Source organism: Rhinatrema bivittatum, chromosome 6, assembly GCF_901001135.1.
Source record: "Rhinatrema bivittatum chromosome 6, aRhiBiv1.1, whole genome shotgun sequence".
Classification (NCBI taxonomy): Eukaryota; Metazoa; Chordata; class Amphibia; order Gymnophiona; family Rhinatrematidae; genus Rhinatrema; species Rhinatrema bivittatum.
The window spans coordinates 38,950,544-38,975,865 of record NC_042620.1 but is presented as its reverse complement, the minus strand read 5'-3'; the positions used below and the strand labels follow the sequence as shown (position 1 = coordinate 38,975,865).

At 46.2% G+C, this 25,322-nt stretch overlaps 1 protein-coding gene across 1 annotated transcript in view; it reads left to right on the top strand.

Moving 5' to 3' along the window:
- Positions 1–24,806, top strand: part of CFAP221 (cilia and flagella associated protein 221) — a 269,346-nt gene extending 244,540 nt beyond the window's left edge. Inside the window, 2 exon segments of the mRNA XM_029605315.1 lie at positions 16,500–16,798; positions 24,278–24,806. Coding sequence (XP_029461175.1) covers positions 16,500–16,611 — 112 coding nt within the window. The 3' untranslated portion in view covers positions 16,612–16,798; positions 24,278–24,806.
- The last annotated feature ends 516 nt before the right edge of the window (positions 24,807–25,322 follow it).

Sequence of the window (25,322 nt, the reverse complement as noted above, 5' to 3'; positions counted from 1 at the left end):
GGCCACCGATTACTATCAATGCCATCGAGGCCTTTCGATTCTCCATCGAGGCCTTTTCTGCCTCCATCAATGCCAAAGCAAATTCCAAAACATACATCAAAGTCTGCTTCTAAAATAAAGCATCCGCTTACAGAAGACACCTTGGATCCCTCTGGGTTTCATTTCCAACCTCACTATAGTCCTTGGGAGGATGTGGACACTGATACTGATAATGAAGACCTAGTATCTGAACCTTCTCCACCAGAAGAAAGGAGGAAGTCCCCTCCTGAGCACCTGTCCTTTGCAAACTTTATAAAGGAAATGGCAGATACCATTCCTTTTGTTACTCACTGAAGAAGATATGAGACACAAGACACTTTAAGTCCTACAGTTTGTAGATGCACCAAAGGAAGTAATGGCAATACCCATTCATGAAGTGCTTCTGGAACTTCAACATCGCCTATGGGAGCATCCTTGCTCTGTACCAGCTATCAACAGAAGAACAGACGCGACATACCTGGTTCAACATACCCCAGGTTTTCAGAAGCCACAATTGCCACACCAATCAGTGGTTGTTGAATCGGCTCAGAAAAAGGCAAGGAAGCAAAAACACATTCTTCTGCTCCTCCAGGAAAGGAACAGAAATTATTGGATGGGTTGGGAAGAAAAGTATTTCAAGGATCCATGCTTGTGTCTAGGATTGCGGCATATCAGCTTTATATGATGCAATATCAAAGAAACTTGTGGAAGCAAGTCCAAGATATTGCTGATAATCTTCCTCAGCAACAATAGCTGACACTTAACACACTTATTGCCAAAGGCCTAGAGTTGGCAAATATGAAGTACGGGCCACTTATGACTCCTTCGATACATCTACCCATCTGTCAGCCACGGGAATCAGTGCATGGAGGTGCTTGGCTTAAGGCCTCAGATATCAAATTAGAAGTCCAAAAGAATGGCAGATCTCCCATGTACTGGAGACAATCTCTTTGGAGAAAAGATTCAGGACACTCTCTCCCAACTAAAAGATCACCATGAGACACTCCGCCAACTCTCCAAATTGCCATCGGACCAACCATCCTCAGTGCGGAAACCCACAAGAAGGGACACCAGAATGCCCTTCTATCGGCTTCGTAAGTACTATCTGCCTACTTCTTCGGCACGCCCTTTCCATCCACCACAAAGAGGACATCCACGTCAACCAAAACAAACAAAAACCCACCCACCTCCACAAACTGGACCAGCATCTGGTTTTTGAAGAGAAGCAAGAGAACAGAAGCCTCTCCATTAATCACAACCCTACTTACCTGTAGGAGGTCGACTCCATTATTTCAAACACCAATGGAGTCTCATCACCAAAGATCAATGGGTATTAGCCATAATGAATCGGGGATACCATCTCAAATTTACCACAATATCCCCACATTCTCCACCCATTCCTTTTCGGACATTCGCTGTCGTCACATCTCAACTTCAACTAGAACTCTCCACCCTGCTGACTGCCAGAGCTGTCAAACCCGTTCCCCGGTCTCAACAAGTCAGAGGGTTCTATTCCCAATATTTCCTAATTCCAAAGAAATCAGGCGGTCTCCGACCCATCTTAGACCTCCGCAATCTCAACAAATGTCTTCAAAAAGAAAAGTTCAGAATGGTATCCTTGGGAACCATCCTTCCTTTGCTACATCAAGGAGATTGGCTCTGTTCTCTGGATCTTCAAGACGCCTACGCGCACATACCCATTTCCACACAATATCTCAAGTACCTACGATTTGTAGTGGAAGATATCATTACCAGTACCGTGTCCTACCATTCGGACTAGCCTCTGCACCTAGAGTGTTTACAAAATGTCTTGCAGTGACTGTGGCGCATCTCAGAAAAAACAGCATTCATGTTTTTCCCTACCTAGACAATTGGCTAATCAGGAGTCCATCCAGACAGAAGCTCTATCTGCCTTACAAAGCACAATAAGAATATTACACTGCCTGGGATTTTTAATCAACTATCAAAAATCCCACATTGACCCATCTCAGCTCCTCACATTCATCGGAGCGGACCTCAACACCACAGTGGCAAAAGCCTTTCTTCCAGACGATCATGCGAACAATCTCGCATGCTTACAAAACTCTATAACCCACTGTGAGTTCGCCTCTGCCCATCAGCTTCTCGTACTACTAGGCCACATGGCTTCAACAGTACATGTGACCCCTATGGTGAAATTAGCCATGAGAAGAACTCAATGGACTTTGAAATCTCAATGGATCCAAGCTTTTCAATCACTGTCGTACACAGTACAAGTCACCCACCAGTTGCGTCTTTCGCTCCACTAGTGGACAAACCGAACTGCCTTACAAGCTGGTCTACCATTCCAGCAACCAAATCCGCAAGTTATCTTGACCACAGATGCCTCCAACTTGGGATGGGGGGCTCACGTCAACAACCTTCAAACAAGGTACGTGGACTATGCTCAAAATGAACTGTCAGATCAACTTCTTAGAACTTCGAGCAATTCGTTATGCCCTTTATGCCTTCAAAGATTGCCTCTCAAACAAGATTGTGCTGATACAAATAGACAACACAGTAGCAATGTGGTACATAAACAAGCAGGGAGGCACAGGCTCTTATCTGCTATGTCAAGAAGCAGTACAGATTTGGGCCTGGGCTCTTGAGCACTCCATGCATCTCTGAGCAACTTATCTAGCAGGCATTCAAAATGTCCTAGCGGACAATCTCAGTCGACATTTCCATCCCCACAAATGGTCTCTGGATCCCTGTGTAGCGAGCAAAATCTTTCAATGCTGGGGGTCACCCAACCATAGACCTCTTTGCGTCCAAACTGAACCACAAAGTGGAAAGGTTCTGCTCCCTCCACAGCCGTCGACAAACGTTCCCCAGGGATGCCTTTGCTCGCCCCTGGAACACAGGACTTCTATATGCATATCTTCCGATTCCGCTCATATCCAAAACTCTCATGAAACTACAGCAGGACAGAGGGACCATGATCCTCATAGCCCCGTACTGGCCTCGACAAGTATGGTTTCCCATACTCCTCGACCTCTCGATCTCAGATCCAATTCGACTGGGCACAGCACCCACTCTCATAACTCTGAACCAAGGCATGTTGCGCCATCCCAACCTACCAAGCCTTGCCCTAACAGCTTGGATGTTGAAAGCTTAATCCTACAACCGCTCAATCTGTCCACTCAAGTCTCTCAGGTTCTCGTAGCTTCATGAAAGCCTTCCACACATAAATCTTACCACTCCAAGTGGACTAGATTTACCAAGTGGGGCACACTAAAAGGTATTGACCCTTTCTCCTGCCCCACTCCTTCTCTATTAGACTATCTGTGTCACCTCTCAGATTCTGATCTCCAGACGTCTTCTGTGCGTGTACACCTGAGTGCCATTACAGCATATTACAAGGGAATAGGAGATGCCCCGATAACAGCACAACCCCTAGTGAGCCAGTTTATGAGGGACTTACTCCAACTTAAGCCTCCCATTCGACCACCAGTTACGAAATGGGGTCTAAATGTAGTCCTTGCAAGGCTCATTGCGGCCCCCGTTTGAGCCTTTGCATTCCTGTGATGTAAAATTTCTTACATGGAAAGTACTATTCCTAGTGGTCATTACATCGGCTAGGTGGGTCAGTGAGTTACAAGCTCTTCTCACTTACCCTATTCAAGGCTCCTACATGACCCAGTGGTCCTCCACACTCACCCCAAATTCTTGCTTAAGGTGGTAACAGATTTTCACCTTAACCAATCCCACTTTCTTCCCAAGGCCTCACTATCACTAGGGCGAGAGAGTTTTACACACTTTGGACTGTAAACGTGCACTTGCATTTTACCTAGACCGCACTGCAGTCCATAGGAAATCCACCCAACTCTTCGTTTCTTTTGACAAAAACAAGCCAGGAGTTGCAGTGGGCAAACAAACTCTCTCCAACTGGCTAGCAGACTATATTGAATGCTGCTATGAGAAAGCAGGCCTTCCTCTCCAGGGGCGAGTAAAGGCGCACTCAATAAGGACTATGTCAACATCAGTAGCACACTACCGTTCAGTGCCTATTGCCGATATCTGTAAAGCTGCAACTTGGAGTTCTCTTCACACCTTGCAGCACATTACTATTTGGACAAGGAAGGACGACAAGACTCAGCCTATGGTCAATCTGTTTTAAAGAACTTGTTCTCAGTTTAATCTCCAACTCCTTCCACATCCAACCTGCTGTGATTTCAGGCTGCCTCATTTTTTCCTACATCGCACCAGTTGTTGTGCCTGTTGCACAAGTTGTGCACTGTTGGTCCAAAGCAAATATGACTCAGCCTGTAGATTGCTAATCATCCATATGTGAGGACTATTATCCTGCTTGTCCTGGGATAAAGCAAAATTTCTTACCTGTAATAGGTGTTATCCCAGGGCAGCAGGATATAGTCCTCACGAAACCCACCCGCCACCCCGCGGTGTTGGGTCCGATATGTTTTATTATTCTATTTTTTTCGCTCGCACTTATTGCTACAAATGAGACTGAAGGGAGACCCCTGTGGCTGCAGGGATCATGGCATGCTGGGCATGCTCAGTGGCTTCAGTGTGCCAGTCAAAAGTTTCTAGAAACTTTGACAGATGTTTTTCCGTACCATCGATGATGTCACCCATATGTGAGAACTATATCCTGCTGTCCTGAGATAACACCTATTAAAGGTAAGCAATTTTGCTTTCCCTAAGTCAACTTGATTAATAGCAGTTTATGGACTTCTCCTCCAGGAATTGTCCAACTTGCCTCCACCTCAACCAGGATGGAACTAGACTGCTGGCACTAAGAATAAAAAATGAAATAATGCAGCTTTTAAACTAAATAGTAGGGGAAAACTGACATTCCCTCAAGAGAGCATGGTTCAGAGTGTTACGCCCACAAGTGTTATAGATACACTAGAAATAATAGATTTCCTTGAATTGAGAATGAAAGGCATTTAAATAAAGTACTAGCTTTACACAGAAACATAATGGCAGAAAAAGACCATTATGGCCTATCTAGTCTGTCCATCCACCCCAACTATTCTGCTTTACAATCCCTACTACTACCCGCTCAGAAATCCTGTGGGTTTGTCCTATGCTTTCTTGAATTCAGATACTGTCCTTGTCTCCACCACCTCTACAAGGAGGTTGTTCTGTAAGAACATAAGGATTGCTATACTGGGTCAGACTGAGGGCTATCAAGCCCAGTGTCCTGTTTCCAACAGTAGTTAATCCAGGTCACAGGTACCTGGCATGATCCCAAAAAGTAGATAGATCCCATGCCATAAACACCTAGGGATAAGTAGTAGCTTTTCCCACGTTTATCTGATCCAAACCTTTCTTGAACCTAGCTATGCTAGCTGCCTTTACCACATCATCCGCAATGAATTCCAGACCTTAACTGAAAAATAATTGTTTTCGATTTGTTTTAAATGTGCTACTTACTAACTTCATGGAGTGTCCCCTAGTATTTGTATTATTTGAAAGAATAAATAACCAATTCACATTTACCTGTTCTATTCCATTCATGATTTTATAGACCTCTATCATATCCCCCCTCAGCTGTCTCTTCTCCAAGATGAACAGCATTAATCTCTTCAGCCTTTCTTCATAAGGTGCTGTTTCATTCTTCTTATCATTTTGGTCACCCTTCTCTGAACCTTTTCTAGTTCAGCTATATCTTTTTTAAGATGTGGCAACAGAACTGCACACAGTACTCTAGGTGTAGTTTCACCATGGAGCAATACAGAGATACTATGACATTCTCCATTTTATTCTCCATTCCTTTCCTAATATTGCCATACATCCACCATTCTTTCTGTAAAGAAATATTTGTTTAGATTACTCCTGAGTCTAGCCCCTTTTACCCTCATCTCATGACCTCTCATTCTAGAACCTCCTTTCTTTTGAAAGAGGCTTGCCTCCTCTGCATGGAAACATTGGAGGTATTTAAATTTCTCTATCATTTCTCCCCTATTCCACGTTTCCTCTAGGGTATACATGTTTACATATTCAAGTCTGTCCTCGTATACTTTAGAACAAAGACCACTGACTATTTTAGTAGCCAAACTATGGACCATCTCCAACCAGTTTATATTGTTACATGTCCAAGCTGTGGTAGGCCCACACCTGGGCCTACTCACCCCAGGAATCCAGCTGCCAGCTCTGGTTCACCCTCGCTCGTGGCAGTGGGCAGCCGCCTCCGTCCCCGAGCGCCTGCAGCCACCTCTGCCACTTCTGACTCCTGCGCAGTTCCTCCTTGCGCCCGGCGGGCCTCCTGCACGGGCCGCGGAGTGACGCCGCCGTCCTGCTTCCTCCGGGCCTTGGCTTAGGTGAGCATGCGCGCAACTCGTGCACTCTTAAAGGGGCCATGGCGGGAAAGTAGCCCGCGGCCCTGAATGATGACATCACTGAGCCTCTGTATAAAAGGCAGGGCCAAGCCACTTGTTCCCTGCCTTGGCAACAGGTCTCCACGATTACTCGTGTGTTCGTTGCTCGTTCCTGGTTCCTGTCCTGTCATCGTTCCTATCTACTGCTCCTGTTGTTGTTCCTGGTTCCTGTTCCTGCTTGTTCCCTCATCTGCTCCTCATACCCTTGGACTGATTCTCTGGTATTGACCCCTGCTTCGCCTGGACTACACTTGGACTGATTCTCTGGTATTGACCCCTGCTTTGCCTGGACTATGCTTGGACTGATTCTCTGGTATTGACCCCGCTTTATCTGAACTACGTTTGATCTGAGCTCCTGGCTCTGACTTCAGCTCTGTTTCTGGTACTTCACCTCCTGCCGCCTGCCCTGACTCCAGCTTGCCTTGGACTCCCCTCTTGAATTCTATGGACCTGGCCTCTCAGGCTTCGGCCTATCTTTGCCTGGACGCCCCCCTGTCTTCCATTGTTCCTGTTGGCGTCCGGGTCTCTGGAACCCTGTCTCGTCCGGACCATCCTCAGCCCTCCAATACCTTTGCTGGTTTCTGGCGTATCCTTGTCTACATCAACTGGGAGTCGTCACACGGAAGCCCGCCTAAGTCCAGCCGGCCCCAACACCCAAGGGCTCAACCTAAGGGGAACATGTGCTGGTATTGGCAAAGCTCCAGTCGGTCTCCGTCTCCTAGCCTGCTCCGCCTCCCGACGGTGGGGACATGTAGGGCTTGCCCTGCGGGTAGCGTCAACCCCACCTTGGGCTAAGAGTCCACCATCAGTGCAACAGATTGCCAAGGCCATGGATTTGGCGGAGCCTTCCGCCCTCCAGGCCATTCCTGGTCTGTCCTTGAAGTTACAAGAACAGCAGCAGTTCCTAGAGGCATTGGCCTCTTCTGGCGAACATCTCCACACTCGGCTGGATATTCACGCAAGTGCCACAGCTCCGATGTCTGCACTAGTCAGCCCACCGCCAGCAGCCTCGCCCACCGCCAGCAGCCTCACCCACCAGTGCTTTTCTGGCCCTACCCGCCCCACCCTGTTTTAACGGGGACCCTCGTCTCTGCAGAGGGTTTATTAACCAGTGCTATATGCAGTTTGCTTTGCAGCCTTCCATCTTCCAGGATGAACTGACAAAGGTAACTTTTATCCTTTCTCGTTTGGAAGGCAAGGCTTTGGCGTGGGCCGCTGCCTTATGGGAGCATTCAGACTCTCTTCTGCAAGAATTGTCACGCTTCGTGACCATATTCCGTTGGACCTTCAATGATCCTGACAGGCAGACTGTGGCCAGTACCCATCTCTTACGCTTGTGACAGAGTCAGAGATCCCTCAATGACTACACCATAAAGTTTCGGATTCTAGCCACTGAATTGGCATGGCAAGAAGATTGCCTTCAAGCCATTTATTTGGATGGTCTTTCATCCCAATTGAAAGACGAACTTGCAACCCAAGAACTTCCATCCTCTCTTTAGGATCTAATTGACTTGACAGGCCGGATTGATCATCGCCTCCAGGAATGTCACCGTGAAGTTCGGACACCCTGACGAGTTGCTGTGGAGCAATCCCGCTCTCCTCCTTCCAGTATGCCCACTAGTAGTAAGTCTCAATCTACCACCAAGTCTGAGGAACCTATGCAGCTGGGTCGTGGGCGCCTTACACAGAGGAACGTCTTCGACGGAGGGACTCCGGCTTGTGCCTGTATTGCGGGGCATCCGGCCACCACCTTCAGAAACTCCCGGGCCTAAATTCAGTTCGGGTCCTGAACGTGGGCACTACTGCTCCGGCCCCTCGATTGTCATTACCAGTTACGCTATCCTGGGATTCCCATTCCTTTCCAACCATGGCTCTAGTTGACTCTGGAGCAGGTGGGAGTTTTATCTTAAAAGATTTGGTACACCTCCTAGGCATACCTACTCACACCATTGAAGTCCCTCTGTGGATCGCCTCTATCCATGGCGAACCGCTACCTGGGCGGATCTCCAAGATAACAGCATCTGTTCGGTTACTCAACGGCACTCTCCATGAAGAGGAGATTGAACTTCTGGTGTTGGAGAAATCCGTTCATCCTATAGTCTTGGGGTTGCCGTGGCTCCAACATCACTCCCCCAGTTTGACTGGGGAGCTCTGCAGCTCACCGAATGGAGTTCCGCTTGTCACCAGTAATGCCTGAAGAAGGTGGAGCCTTCACCTGCAGTTCCCCTTGCAGTAGCCATTTCTGGCCTTCTGTCTCCTTATGGGGACTTCGAGGGCATCTTTTCAAAGCAGAAAGCGGATATTCTTCCGCCCCTGCGCAAATTCGATTGTCCGATTGACCTGTTACTGGGTACTACCCCTCCCAGGGGAAGGACATATCCCTTGTCACAACCTGAAACCTGAGCTATGACCGAATACATCCAGGAAAACCTAGCTAAGGGGTTTATCCGACCATCCACCTCGCCTGCAGGAGCAGGTTTTTTCTTCATCAAGAAAGGGAAAGAAGGGAAATAGAACCAAATGGTTACTAAGAGCCAAGAGTAACAGATAAGTATGAGAAAAAAAGAAGTGCGAAACTTGCTGGGCAGACTGGATGGGCTGTTTGGTCTTCTTCTGCCGTCATTTCTATGTTTCTATGTAAGAAGGATGGGTCATTAAGACCTTGTATTGATTACTACGGCCTAAATGCAATCACCTGCAAGGACAGTTACCCATTACCCTTGATCTCTGAATTGTTTGATTGCCTTCAGGGCACCACCATCTTTACCAAGTTGAACCTGCGGGGTGCCTACAATTTAGTCTGTATTCGCCCAAAGTATGTTTGTAAAACAGCATTTAACACGAGAGATGGGCATTATGAATACGTCATCATGCCTTTCGGACTCTGCAATGCCTCCGCAGTATTTCAACGGATGATCAACGAGATCTTTCGTGACCTTTTATATACTAAGGTCGTCGCGTATCTGGATGATATCCTCAGCTTCTTGAAAGACCTGGATTCCCATCGGGCTGATGTCCGCACTGTCCTCCAGCGGCTTCGCGAAAACCACCTATTTGCCAAATTGGATAAATGTTTATTTGAAAAGTCCAGTTTGCCCTTCTTGGGCTACATCATCTCCCAACGAGGATTCACCATGGACCCTAGTAAGTTAAAGGGTATCCGCAATTGGCCTCAACCTGTGGGCCTACGGGCACTCCAAAGATTTCTTGGATTCATCAACTACTACCATCATTTTATAGCAAATTACTCCGTGTTGTCCGCACCCCTCACGGCCTTGACTAGGAAGGGCAGTGATACAAGAAATTGGTCCCCTGAGGCTTTGGCTGCCTTTCAAGACCTTAAGAATGCCTTCTTTTCCGGACCTTGTCTGCGCCACCCGGATTCTAGCCGCCTCTTCGTCATAGAAATGGCTATTGGAGCCGGGGCAGTTTTAAGTCAGCATTCCACTTGAGGGACTCTCCTTCCTTGCTCTTTCTTTTCCCATAAGTTCTCCCATATGGAACAGAGCTATAATATAGGAGACCGGGAATTGTTGGCTATTAAGCTCGCCCTCAAGGAATGGTGCCCCTGGTTGGAGGGTGCTCAGCATAAATTTACAGTCTATACCGACCACAAGAATCTCGAACACCTTTGGCATGCCCAGCATCTCAATGCTCGCCGGGCCCGCTGGGCTTTATTCTTCTCTCGATTTGACTTCGAGCTCCGATACCATCCGGCGGAGAAGAATCTCCGAGCAGACGCCCTGTCTCGTTCGTTTGACCCTGATGGCATTCAAGAAGAACACAGCTTGCATCTGCCTTTCTGCCACTGTCACGGTCCCAGCCGGGAAAACCATCGTGCCTCGTCGGCTCCGAGAGAGGGTCCTACGTTGGGCGCACGACTCCAAACTTGCTGGTCACACTGGACTTGCCTGGACCTTAGGATTGCTTCAACGCTTTTACTGGTGGTCCACCATGGTCTCTGACACCCGTACCTATGTGGACTCATGTGTCACCTGTGCCCAGCAGAAGCCTCCAGTAGGCCGACCCTGGGGCCTTCTCCAGCCATTGCTTGCAACAGAAGAGCTGTGGACTCATCTCTCCACAGATTTTTTCGTAGACTTACTGCCATCTAAGGGGAATACGATAATCTGGGTCATCATAGACCGCTTCGCCAAGATGGCTCATTTTGTGCCTCTGCCTGCTTTGCCCTCGGCCGCAGAGCTCGCATGTCTCTTTTTCCAACACGTGTTTCATCTCAATGGCTTGCCCACAAATATCGCCTCAGACAGAGGTCCTCAATTTGTTGCTCGCTACTGGTGCTACCTCTGCAAGAAATTTGGTATAAACATCAGCCTAACGACTGCATACCATCCGCAATCCAACAGTCAGGCCGAGAGTACCAACCACTCTCTAAAGAATTTCCTGCAATCTTACTCTAATGATCAACAGGATAATTGAGCAGAGCTCTTACTGTGGGCAGAATTCTCACACAATTCCCATGTTGCAGCTGCTACCAGAGCTTCACCATTCTCCATAGTCTATGGCAGACAACCGCAGCTCCCATTACCAGTCCTATTGTCAGTGCCTTCTCCAGCAGCTCAGGCCACTGCCAATGCTCTGCAAGCACTCTGGAACCAGACGAATAAACGTCTTTGACAAGCAGCTACCCAAGCCAAGAAAGCCACCGACTTACACCGTCACCTGGCTCCAGAATTTCAGCCAGGCCAAAAGGCCTGGTTGAGCACCCGTTACAGTTGAAATTACCGTCTCAAAGGTTTGCTCCAAGGTACATTGCTCCCTTCCCTGTGACTCGGCGTATTGGACCAGTTACCTACCAACTTCGGTTACCACCCACATTGGGTATACACAACTCGTTCCATGTATCTCTGCTCAAACCAGAACTCCTGCGCCATTTCCAGTTTCCACCGAGACCAATACCACTTATCGGGTTCAAGAAATACTTGATGTCCAGAGAAGAGGTCGCCGTTGGGAGTACCTTCTCTCGTGGGAAGGCTACGGTCCAGAGGAAAACTCCTGGGAACCGGCCAGTAACATCCTGGACAAGGGACACCTTCTCCAGTTCTACCATGCCCATCCGGGCAAGCCCCGACCTCCAGGAGGGGGGCGTAAAGGGGGGGTACTGTTATGCGTCCCGACCGTGGTAGGCCCACGCCTGGGCCTACTCACCCCAGGAATCCAGCTGCCAGCTCTGGTTCACCCTCGCTCGTGGCGGTGAGCAGCCTCTGTCCCCGAGCGCCTGCAGCCACCTCTGCTGCTTCTGACTCCTGTGCGGTTCCTCCTTGAGCCCAGCGGGCTTCCCTGCACGGGCCGTGGAGTGACGCCGTCATCCTGCTTCCTCCAGGCCCTGGCTTAGGCACGCGCGTGCACAACTCGCATACTCTTAAAAGGGCCGAGGCGGAAAAGTAGCCCGCAGCCCCAGATGATGACATCACTGGGCCTCTCTATAAAAGGCAGGGCCCAGCCACTTGTTCCCTGCCTTGGCAACAGGTCTCCACGATTACTCGTGTGTTCATTGCTCATTCCTGGTTCCTGTTCCTGTCATCGTTCCTGTGTACTGTTCCTGTTGTTGTTCCTGGTTCCTGTTCCTGCTTGTTCCCTCGTCTGCTCCTCGTACCCTTGGACTGATTCTTTGGTATTGACTCCTGCTTCGCCTGGACTACGCTTGGACTGATTCTCTGGTATTGACCCCTGCTTCGCCTGGACTACGCTTGGACTGAGTCTCTGGTATTGACCCCTGCTTTGCCTGAACTACGCTTGGACTGATTCTCTGGTATTGACCCCCACTTCGTCTGGACTACGTTTGATCTGATCTCCTGGCTCTGACCTCAGCTCTGCTTCTGGTACTTTACCTCCTGCCGCCTGCCATGTCTCCAGCTTGCCTTGGACTCCCCTCTTGTATCCTATGTACCTGGCCTCTCAGGCTTCGGCCTATCTTTGCCTGGATGCCCCCTGTCTTCCATTGTTCCTGTTGGCGTCCTGGTCTTTGGAACCCTGCCTCGTCTGGACCGTCTTCGGCCCTCCAATACCTCTGCTGGTTTCTGGCATACCCTTGTCTACATCAACTGGGAGTCGTCACATGGAGGCCCACCTAAGTCCAGCTGGCACCAAAGGGCTCAACCTAAGGGGAACGTGGACTGGTATTGGCGAAGGTCCAGTTGGCCTCCATTTCCTAGCCTGTTCCACCTCCCAATGGTGGGGACCCGTAGGGCTTACCCTATGGGTAGCGTCAACCCCACCTCGGGCCAAGGATCCACCATCAGCGCAACATATATCCTTTTGAAAATTGGTCTCCAGAAATATATATATAGCATTCAAAATGAGGTCTCACCAGGGACTTACACATGGGCAATATTACCTCCCTTTTTCTGCTTACCATTCCTCTCCCTATGCACTAAATATCTTTCTGGCGTTTGCTATCACCTTTTCTACTTGTTTGGCCACATTACGATCATCAGATATGATCACTTCCAGATTCCGCTCGTTTTTGCTTTAGAAGAATTCTACCTGTATACTATACCTTTCACTTGGGATTTTGCATCCTAAATATGTACCTGCATTTTTAGCATTAAATCTTAGCTTCCAGACCCTAAACCATTCCTCGCATTTTGCTAGATCCTGCCTTATGTTTTCCAAAACGTCCTGGCTGTCTATCCTGTTACAGATTTTGGTATCATCAGCAAAAGGCAGATCTGGGTTACCTAAAGAATCAATTACAAAAGGCAGATAGGGTATGAAAAACAGGGAAATGCTGAAGATTCTTTTTACCAATGTAATAATTCTGAATTACAAAATTGGTGAGTTGGAGTGTAAGGTGATGAGTGAGAATGTAGACATAATAGGCATCACAAAAACCTTGTGGAAAGATGACAACCAGTGGAATACAGCCATACCAGGATAGAAGACATATAGATGTGACAGGAGGAATGGACCTGGAGGTAGGGTAACCATCTTCATCAGAAGTAAGGTTAAATTTCAAAAGGATACAGGCCAAAGTCTTGAGTTGCTATAGATAGAAATTTCAAGAGAGATTAGGAAAAGCTTCGTAGAGGAGGTATACTACTGTCCTCTAGACTAGATAGTGGAAATAGATGAGGGAATGTATGCTGAGATCAAACAAGCCAACAAAGTGGGGGACAGTAATAATGAGGGATTTTAATTACCCCACTATCCATTGGGTCAGTGCCTTCTCAGGTCACATAATGAAGGTGAAATTTCTAGATATTAAAAATGACTATTTCTTGGAGCAATTGGTCTGAAAGCCCAAGAGAAAAGAAGGATCTTATACAGCGGGTAACAGTGGTGAAAGTGTTGAACAATAGTGACCACAACATGATCAAATTTGATATACATATTTGAATAAAAGTCCAGGACAAAACTGCAGTGGTTTGCCTGAATTTCAAGAAGAAAGAGTATGAAAGAATGAGAAATCTAGTTAGAAGGAAACTAAAGGGATCCAACAGAGGAGTTCAAGGTGTATATGAGGCATGGGATAACTAAAAAAAAAGAACCTTCCTTATCATCCTGCTAGACCAGTGCAGGCACATGGGTTTATTTATTTATTTATTTAGAGTTTTTATATACCGACCTTCTCGATATACATAATCGAATCAGGTCGGTTTCCATAAAACAAAACTTTCGCAAGTAAGGCGTTACATTAAACAATAAAACAGAGTATTGAACTAAAGCGTGCAGCATAACATTAAACAATAAACGGCGAATAGAACTATAAAACGTAAATCAATAAATATTAAATCTTATGTATAGATATATATATATATATAAATATATATATATATATATAATGGAGACAGAACACAATCTTTTTCAGTGACATCATCACTGGTATTTAGGATGGTGCAGTCCAGGCAATTGCCAGTATTCTCTATCTCCAGCAGATGGTAGCATGGACTGGACTGGTGCAGCAGGATCCCCCAGCTCCCAGGTTTCAGTCTTGACCTTACCTAGTGAAGTATTGTGTCAGTTTTGCCTCTAGAGCAGCGTTGTGCTCTCTCCTGGGTTTCTAGGGCACACTTGGAATTTTCCTAGGTGACCCCTGATTTCTCGATAATACCAGATGAGCTACAATGATATCTTGAAAGCATAACAACATTATAACTTTTGTCATCAGACCCAGATTTTAAAGGTAAAAGAGCATGCTACTCTTCCTACAAAAAACACACTGACATAATATATGACACTGTAGGAGAACCAAGGCATGAAATGTCATGGCAACAAATTACAAACATACGCAATACAACAACTTTACAGCCGCATCGAGAACAGTGGGTCCCCCTAAAACTTCCAGTGGAACATACACAGAAAATATACATAAGAGCCTTTGCATCACACAGGCCTCCCAAGACATAGAATGGGAAATTACTTTAAGAGCCCCACGCACATAGATGTGCAGTATGAGAAGTGCAGATGGAGTAGGATATCATTTCCTCCTACCTGGCTTTAGTAAGATTGATTTGCTTTTAGGAGGCATTTCAGTAAGCCCCAGGGGTAGTTTTTAGCTGTGGAGTTTTGTCAAAATAAAACTAGGCAGGTAGTTTTGCTTTGACTATTGCCCTGCAAAAAGTACCCCCCCAAAAATGTGCACCTCCTTTTTGTGCAGGTACTTTTTTAAGGCAAACTTACGTGGGTGGTTTTGATTATTCATCCTGACCAAACTCCAGCCAGGGAACGCCTCCAAACATATCTGGGTAAAAGTGCCCATGTTGCCCATATACACGGGTGCTTTTACCTGTGCAAAGGTGGGCAGTAACAAAAAAAAGCCCATTTGCCTGAGTGAAACGGTGTTGAATCCCTGAAAAGGCTTTCATTATTGCCCTCCCCAGGTCCACATTTCCCTTTTCCTTTCCTTTCCAAGATTCCTGTTTTGTGATATTTTGAACTGTGGATGCATCCTATCCTATGGGGGGGGGGGGGGGTGTAGAGAAACAAGCCTTCCTTCCTACCTGTGCAATGAAGGGATATGGTGCTTGCAAGGGGAATGGTATGCTGGGTTTCCAAAAAAAACCAATGTGCCATGCGGCTCAGAAGTGAGCCGAAGTGAGGCAAAACGTTCTGTCAGGGTGATGCTGTAAATAGTATGTTTATATTTCCTAAATGTGTCTCACTAATCATTTAAATTAAATATGTAGATCAGCATGTATAATCAGATGAATTCTGGTACAATGAAATATAGCTATCTGATTTAGTTTTCCTTTTCTCCCCCCACTGATGTTTATAGAGTTAGGACATGTAAATGTTCTAACATTTTGTCTAAAGGTGTGTTTAAGATTGTAGTGAGTATTTTTTATTTTGTGCTCTTCATCTGCACTGTCTTTAACATGTGCTCGTGCTCCATATGATCCCTCTGCCCTATTCCAGATGTTTAAAACATCCTAACGGCGACACGAATATCATAGAAGGGGTAATGAGGTTTGCTCGTAGTGAAACAAGGGTCAGAATAGTTTGCGTCATTCAGAGCAGGCACGGGCCTAGAGTCTAGCCTACAGGGGATCTACACGTGATTGTTTAAAGAGACACGGACCCCTATAGCCACATTTGATTAATACAGGATCTGATTTGATTATTTTCGTTTGCCAAAGTTGCCAGTTAGCTTTCTACTGAAAATATCTGGGAGGATATTGGTTTTTCCGTCTTTTTAGCTTTGGTGCTTATAAACAGTTTTACTAGTGAGTTCTATTGATTTTCTTTGGGAGAGGTAGGATTATTGTGTTTTTGTATGATGTTTTTATATTATGTGTTGTACACCACTTTGGGTGGTTTTTAAGACTGAGAAGGTGGATTAGAAGAATTTTAAATACAAAATATACATTTTGTTAAATCCAAAATTTGATAAAGCAAACCCTTGGTGATGGCATAATAAAAGCAGTGGTGCCAATAAACTGAGCAATGATTAGCCGGAAATCACAACCCAGCAACACCAGGCAACTCCATGGGCTTCAGTGATTTTTATTACGAAAGCAAAATATCACTAAATACAGAGTAGATGAAAAGTATTTGCACCTAAATAGACTGTTTCTGATGTTCAGTAGTCTTATTTTACAGGTCAGAATTTCACTTCCTCATGCTTTTCAAATAATCTAATTTTTCCACCTCCTACAGAGATACACAGCTTGAAGACCACTTGCAATCGCAGAGCCTTGGCATAAAGGTGAAACGACGGATGGAAGACATGAAGCTGTTATCCTGCAACAAAAACTTGATTCTGGAATAAACTTTGCATTTCTAAGGAATTCGACAGAGTAGCTGCTTTTCCTGTCTTTGCACTGATTAAAGGGGGACATTTTCAGGCGCCCTGCGCAGATTGTAGGCCCTAAACCTGCAAGTTACGCACACGTGGACCCGCAAGCTCATTTTCAAAAGGGACACATCCCATGAAAAAGTCTTGCCCAGCATGGACTGTGAGTACATAAATTGCAAACTTCCTGCCAAGAAATCTGCGCAGAGAGTGAAAAATAAACTCCCCATGTGTACTTTGCGGGGATGGCCTTGGTGTCATCCCTTTTCCCTGGACTGGAGGGGTGGGGGACAATTTGGTATAGGGCTTTCTCCACAACTAAATACCTGTTTATCTGCGGAGAATCCCGTTAAGAACTGCACCCATCATCTCCATCTGCTATAAAAGGTTCCCTGCTGCTGTGCAGAACACTGTGCAGCGTGTGAGAACTGACCTGAGAAATAACTATCAGGCAGAGCGCACTGTTAGCCCCCATTTGGCCGCGCGTTTTCAATGCGCTATTTTTACCCCTTATACAGTAAGAGGTAATAGTGCAAATGCACGTGCAAATGCATGTTGATGGGCCTATTAGTCATTCCCGCGCGATACAGAAAGTAAAATGTGCAGCGAAGCCGCACATTTTACTTTCAGAAATTAACGCCTGCCAAAGGCAGGATTTAATTTCGGCCGGCACCGGGCAAGTGTACAGAAAAGCAGAAAAAACTGCTTTTCTGTACACCCTCCGACTTAATATCATAGTGATATTAAGTTGGAGGACCCAGAAATAATAAAAAATTTTAAAAATTAAAAATCTGCCCGCGGCCCACAGGTTGGAAGACGGACACTCAATTTTGCCGGCGTCCGTTTTCCGAACCCGTGGCTGTCAGCCGGTTCGAGAACCAACGCCGGTAAAATTGAGTGTCGGCTGTCAAACCTGCTGACAGCCGCCGCTTCTATCAAAAAGGAGGCGCTAGGGACACTAGCGTGTCCCTAGCGCCTCCTTTTACCGCGGGCCCTCATTTGCATATGGGCCGATACTGAATCGCATGCCCAGGACACTGGCCTGTGTGTGTGTCGCGAGAGCGTGCGCTCGCCAGCTCTCCCACGACTTTTACTGTATCGGCCCATATGAAATTGCAGTAGAAGCATAAAGCAGGTTTGACATGAAATTTGTACAAGGTGGGATCTGGCTGCCGGGCATGTAATATCATCTCACTCCAGTAAAGAAGTGGACAGTCAAAATTTCTGACTTCAAGTTGTTGATATTTAGAACCTAAAACTTGAGCTGAAGTCTCAAAGGGCTTTTTGGTCATTTTTTTTAAGCTTTGGACTAATATTATACCCTAGACAAAACTTAACATTGTTTTAAAATTGTGCTGGCCGAATTGCACCCTTTTGCATAATTTCCTAGTGCATAAGAACATAAGAACATAAGAAAATGCCATACTGGGTCAGACCAAGGGTCCATCAAGCCCAGCATCCTGTTTCCAACAGTGGCCAATCCAGGCCATAAGAACCTGGCAAGTACCCAAAAACTAAGTCTATTCCATGTAACCATTGCTAATGGCAGTGGTAGTTTTAGGATGGATTCATGGTAAGAGAGCTGGTGAAAACTGTTGGAACTTACTTTCTGGGACACACATCCTTGCATATACGTGCATTAAAAAAAAACACATACCCTGTCTCTCTCGTTTTCTGTCTCACACACACACATACCCAAACACCCCTGATCTCATAAGCATTCCCTTTGAAAAGTAGCCTGCAAAGGTGATGCTACATGCAAGACCGTCACCAGGCAGAATGGCACCCCTTCTTTGATGACACGGCTGAGCAGGAGTGGAGTGGGGTGGGGTCCTGTCTTGCCTGCCCCTTCCCAAGGCCCTGGGTCCAGGTGCAGCCTTAAAAACAGAGCAACCTCGATTTTCCTGAACTTTTGACTGTATTGAAAATATGGTGCAATTTGATAGCTCTAGACGCAAAGCAATGAATTTGTCCTTTTGTACCTGTTATCACCATGAATGTCTCTTAAAAGCAGAGGAACAGGAACACGTGTAGTTTAGAAAGGCCTTTTCTTCGTTTTCCAGAAATATAAATGTAAAATTTCCAGATTTCAAGACATTGCATTTGGTGGAATTAGCTAAGTGGGAAGGTCTTAGTAAATATTTAAATATTAATGCTTCACTAGAAAGATAAAATTGGAATTGTGGTAGTATTCAATAAAAAAAATTATAGTAATAGGCGATAGTCCAGCTATCACAGATGAATAGCCAATGAAAAGGGGAAGAAATCACGGCACGACCTCAAAGATTTTAAAATGTCCGTAAAGTTCCAAAACACAGTTTTATTGTATATAAGCAAGCAGAAAGATTCAAAATGTGAGCATTGAGCTAAATAGTTAATATCAACGAATCAGTGGTCCCCCGATACGGACCATGTTTCGAAAATACTGCGTCGGGAAGCAGCCTATAAATTATAAGGAACTCAGGTCAGAATTAAAGGTTGTAGTCAGAAAGCTTTAAATCCCCAAAAAGCCAAGGGTCAAAATAATCAACAAATTTATAGATAACTACAAAACTTTATAAAGTAGTTTCATAAGGGATTGTATAGGTCAGGATTCAAAGGTTAAGTGAGCAAGGAGATACTGACAAAGCTTTATAAAGATTTTCAGAACCAAGTGAACACTTTCAGAACCGTGAACAGTACCTTACTGGTACAATTGGTCATGACCTACTCCACTAAACAATTGATTGTCTTTATGATATAGGGGCGGATTTTAAAAGGCGCGCGAATAGCCTACTTTTGTTTGCGCTCCAGGCGCAAACAAAAGTACGCTGGATTTTAGTAGATACGCGCGGAGCCGCGCATATCTGCTAAAAACCTGGATCGGCGCGCGCAAGGCTATGGATTTTGTATAGCCGGCGCACGCCGAGCCGCGCAGCCTACCCCCGTTCCCTCCAAGGCCGCTCCGAAATCGGAGCGGCCTCGGAGGGAACTTTCCTTTGCCCTCCCCTCACCTTCCCCTCCCTTCCCCTACCTAACCCACCCGCCCGGCCCTGTCTAAACCACCCCCTTACCTTTGTCGGGGGATTTACGCCTCCCAGAGGGAGGCGTAAATCCCCGCGCGCCAGCGGGCCTCCTGCGCGCCGGGCCGCGACCTGGGGGCGGGTACGGAGGGCGCGGCCACGCCCCCGGACCGCCCCGGGCCGTAGCCACGCCCCCGTACCCGCCCCCCAAAACGCTGCCGACACGCCCCCGAAACGCCGCGACGACCGGGCCCGCCCCCCGACACACCCCCGACACGCCCCCCTCGGAGAACCCCGGGACTTACGCGAGTCCCGGGGCTCTGCGCGCGCCGGGAGGCCTATGTAAAATAGGCTTCCCGGCGCGCAGGGCCCTGCTCGCGTAAATCCGCCCGGTTTTGGGCGGATTTACGCGAGCAGGGCTCTGAAAATCCGCCCCATATTGTAACCGAACCTTTAACAGCACCTGTTAGAATGTACTATTGTACGCCCTCACCTACATTAATTAATTAATTTACCGTTGCGATGGTATATGACTTAGCGACGGTATAGAAAAGATTTTAAATAAATAAATGTGCTGACTATTTTGATCCTTCTTGGATTTTTGGGGATTTAATGCTTTTTGGCTGTTGCACTCACTCACAGGACAGGCCAGCGAGCGACTCCACTTACCACCAGTGGGACACCAGCCCCATGCTCTCCCCAGTGCCACCGGTGGGATTGCAGCCAGTGCGTGGCCTTTCATGCAGCAGGCCTGCCACCATCTTCTTTGTGGCTGAACTGCCACCGTTGCTGACTCCTCTTAGTGTAGTTGGAGTTGTCACCAATGCCTGCATCGTGGCCCAAGTGCCACTGATGCTCCCTCCTTGGCAGGGCCGCCGACACCACCACTTCCTGTTCTTCGCGGCTGGAGTGTCGTTGCTGCTGTTGAGCCGCCACCACTCCTGCCGCTGCTACTACCATCTTCTTCATGGTAGGAGCACCGCCAATGCTTCTGCCTCCTCGCTGTGGTTGGGTGCCATTAATGCTGACTTTTCGGCGGGAGCCACTGCTGCCATTCTGATCTTCACGGCTCTGAGCCACCAGCCATGCCACCAATGCCACTAACACCAGCTCCTGCCGCGACATCCCTAGGCGCACGAGCATGCCTCTCCTGTGAATTTAAAGGGCCTGTAGCGGGAAAAGCCCCATGGCCCTTGCTGATGATGTCGTCACCTCGTCATTCCAGCAGCACTATAAAAGGGCTCTCTGTCACTTCCTTGGGGCCTTCACAAGAGTGTTCATGGCCGTCCATGGTCTTGTAGTCCTGCAAGGTCTTCCTCCTGTTTTGATGGTCTTCATGTTCTTCATTGCATGTCACTGGTGTTCTTGTGCTGTTCCATGTTCCTGGTTGCCTTGTTCTTTGTGGGAGCTCCTCCATGTTCTTCATTCCATGTTCCTGATCTCTCGTCAGTGTCTCAACCAAGTTTTCTGACTCTTTGCCTCATCTGAACCTTCAATCAAGTTCCTGATGTTCCTGTCTTCATTCCAAGGTCAGTCATCTAGATCCTTCTTCATCTTTCCTCCATGTATGCTAGCGTTGTGGTGGTGACCAGCCCATGGGGGACTGCGGAGGGTGCTTCCTGGCACAGGGTCTCTCGCCATGTCCATCTTCACTGGATCAAGTCCTCAGAGTCCATCCATGTTTATAGAGTTCGAAGTCAAGTTCCTAGTCAAGTCTCGAGTTCCTAGTCATGTTCCTAGTTCCAGGGCTTATGGAACTTGTCCAGCCACGATCTCCTTGTTCCTAATTCCAAGACATGAACTTCATTCCAAGCCACGATCTTAGTTCCAAGCCATGTTCCTCATTCCAAGGGATGTCTTGACTCCCATCCTCATCCGAGTCTCAGTCCTGAGCCTGTCTCGCTCCCGGCATGGGGTATGACCAACCTGTGGCAGTTTGTGTAGGGTGCACAGCCAGACAGCGTGGTCTGTGACCAGCCCACAGGGGGGCTGTGTAGGGTGTGCTAAGGTGCAGTGCCACAGGAAGCCTGACTCTAACCTGAACCTGAGTCTTCGTCCATGTTCCCCATCTCCAGAGCCTTTGTCCATGTTCTTCAGATTCAAATCTTCATCCAAGTTCCTAGTCTTCGTTCAAGTGCCAAGCCTTCACTGTCTTCATCCATGTTCCTCGTCATGCCATGTCCTGTCCTCAGCCTTCATCTGTCCTGACGCACTCGCTGTTCCAAGCGGCAGGCCTTTAAGAGCTATCGAGTGGCCGAAGGGCTACCCTAGAGACTAGCATTGCATTATTGGTTCTCACTCCATGCGTACAGGTTCAGCGGAGGTCTGAGTGTGCCTCGTTCCAAGTGTGCCTCGTTCCAAGTCCAAGCTACATTCCAAGTCCAAGCTACTTTCCAAGTCCAACCTGTGCCTGGATATGCTTGCCTCCTACAGTGCGTATCTTAGAGCTCCACCTTGAGGTCATGCCGAGATCCAAGGGCTCATTCTCTCTCAAGCAAGTGACTGCATCTTGCACTCGCAACATTGACTATAACCTTTAATTCTGACTTGAGTTCCTTATAATTTATGGGCTCCCTCCCAATGCAATCTTTTCGAAACACGGCCAGTGTCAGGGGATTGTTGATATTAACTATTTGGCTCGATGCTGACATTTTGAACATTTCGCGTGGGCATACATTTGTGCGCGCAACCCGGTGCACACAAATGTACGCCCAATTTTATAACATGCGCCCGCAGCCGCGTGCATGTTATAAAATCCGGGGTCGGCGCGCACAAGGGGGTGCACACGCCGAGCCCTAGGGGAGCCCCGATGGCTTTCCCCGTTCCCTCCGAGGCCCTACCTAAAACCTCCTCTCACCTTTGTTTAATAAATGCCGGCGCGCGATCCCCCGGCACTGCCACTGTGCCGGAGGCCTTGGTTCCTCCCCTTTCACAAAGCCCCGGGACATACACACGTTCCGGGGTACGCAGGAGCGGTTACGCATGTAAATCCTGAGAATTTACGCCCTTTGAAAATGTGGCCCATATATTTTATATGTAAACATAAAGTAGGACTTTGATAAGTCAGCCAATTTTAAAACATGCATGTATAAATGAAATTAACCAGTTTACCAGTTAGTCACCAGTTTGCCCAGTCCTTTTCCAGGTCAACAAGACCTTTCTGGTTCTTTATTCTGAACTCCCTCCGATTTATCCAGAACTCCCACCCAGTCAGTACTACACAATAAACACATTTAGTATCACTTATGCCAGATAATTAGATGTAAAAACATGCGGGTAGGTTGGCAAATGCACGCATATGTTAGCCCCTAGACCACCCCTGTTTTTTGTGCGCGAATGTGCAAATGCGTGCATATATTTTATTTATATAAAATACGGAATACATGAGTAGAATCTACTTATGCATGTATATGCTAATTTCTACATGTAACGTTTTGAAAATTTACCCCCACAGAGCCTAACTTTCAAACCTATCCATCGTACAGTATTTTTGCACACAAGTGGATACTCAGATTAATACTTGCATTTTATAAACTGTGCAGTGGGATCTGCACATTTTATAAAATACCATGTATTTCTGCTCTGAAATACGTACGTATGTTTCAGCACATGCAGATATTTCCAATACCTATTTTATAAACATACGCATAGGGACAGTTAGCTTTAAAATGAGTGCGCATGTGCCCATACACGCACATATGTAGGCGAGAGCACACGTGCTAGAATTTTATATCATCCACGATAGTGCATACATATTATTTAAAATGCGTCTAGGGCATGTATGTGTGCCCCTAATTTTAAGCAGTTACAGAGGGAACAATTATTTGTCTATTTCTCTTAGGACATTTTGGCTTTACCATGCACAAGTAAGCATATTTTATAATATGCACGTGTGAAGGAAAATCTTACTTTACCAATTCACCAGTTTACCTAGTCTATCTCTAGGTCATCTCTCTGGTTCTTCAGCCTGCACTCCCCCCAGTTTACCAGATCCCTCACCCAGTCAGTTTTTTGGCTATAACGAGTTATATTCTGATTTACACCTGAAAAAGAGCAGAAGTAAATGTTGGCCCTGTGACCTGCCCCCAAATCTGCCCCTTTTTCACATGAGCAAAGTTATTTGTGCATCGGTACTTGCACGCCTATGTATGAGGTTTATAAAATAACAGTAGCGCGAATGTGCATTTGCTATTTTATGAATGCACATCACTTTTAAAATTCACCTTATAGGGTTCCCAAAGTATTGGGTGGCAGTTTTGTAAAAGGCCACCTCTGCAGGTAAAACATTGTTTTACACACAGAAGTCCCTTTGAAAACGACCCCAATATGCTTTAGTCACAAAAAAACAAACAAACCTTGAGAATCAACCATGATAAAAAATAAATGAATAGAAAAAAGTTTATTTACAAATGCATTTTAAAAGCTACAAAAAAATAGAAACAATTTGAAAAATGCAAAAATGCTGAATCCTCTTCTAGCAATATATATTGCAAATAGTTAGCAATGCTTTACTTGCAATAATTTTTGCATAAATCTTAAATTTGGAAAGGAAAAATTGCTATGCCCTCAAAAACATGCAATTTTGAAAACCATGTTTCTTCTATCTCAAATTTTGCTTTTCCTTTTGTTTGACCCAACAGTGTCCTCCTGCTCCTTTATACCTCCAACTTATTCAGACTCAGGGCTGCAGTCTGATGCCAGGAGCCTTCATTCACAACCACCTCTGGATTTTTACCGTATTTTGTATTCCCTGCCAGCTTCAGTCCTTCATTGCAGTGATGGTTAGCGAGGGGCCATGCACCAGGGCTCCTTCCAGATCTGGCCACTAGATGTCACCAATCCATAATGACTATTGACACCCTTCCCTCAGGGATTCTGAGTGCTGCCTCTGCAGCATCCTGAGCCCCAGACAATCGGGACCAGAAGGCCTGCCACTGAGTCACCAGTCCAGTCCTAGCCCATGCTTTTTTATGGTGTTTTCTTTATGATTATAGCAGATGCAAAATATTATTGATTTTTATTTTTGTTTTACAATTTTTAATTGTACATTTCATTTGGTTGTATTTCCCACTTCAAAATTAGAATAGTTCATGTAAAACTTATTTTGTCTTTCTGTTATTGCAACTGAGCTTTAACATTCTATTATGTAATATTAAAAAAAAAAAAAAAGCCTCTAGAGTAACATTCCTGAAATGGCTCTGTAATCATGTAAAACACTGGACTACAGTTGAATCACAGGATTACTTCTAGTACATTTATAGAATGAGATGGTATGTGCAAATCTGTGCTTTATGGTTTTATAAATCAAAATAAAAATTACTTTGCTAAAGATCTGTTCATCTTGCTTTCATGTTTTAAAGAGCAGACACTCCAGGACTGCACACTTCTATTCTCTTTTATTGGTAAACTTCAAGCTGGCATTTTTTTCTATTTGCAAGACTTCACCTAGACATATCTGACTCAATGAATGGTCATATTTTTTTCCTTAATAAAGAATGTCAGCAAGTCATGGAAATTATAATGTTGAATGGCCTGTCTTCACTATATCATTTCACTATGTTTGCTGAGGATCTTCTTCTACAAAAATGTGTCTGGTAATTATAGTTGAGCTTAAAGTAGAGAAAGCTAGAAAGAGAAAATTAATTTCTTGCTTTGCTACTAGTACACACTGTTTATAAAACTGCT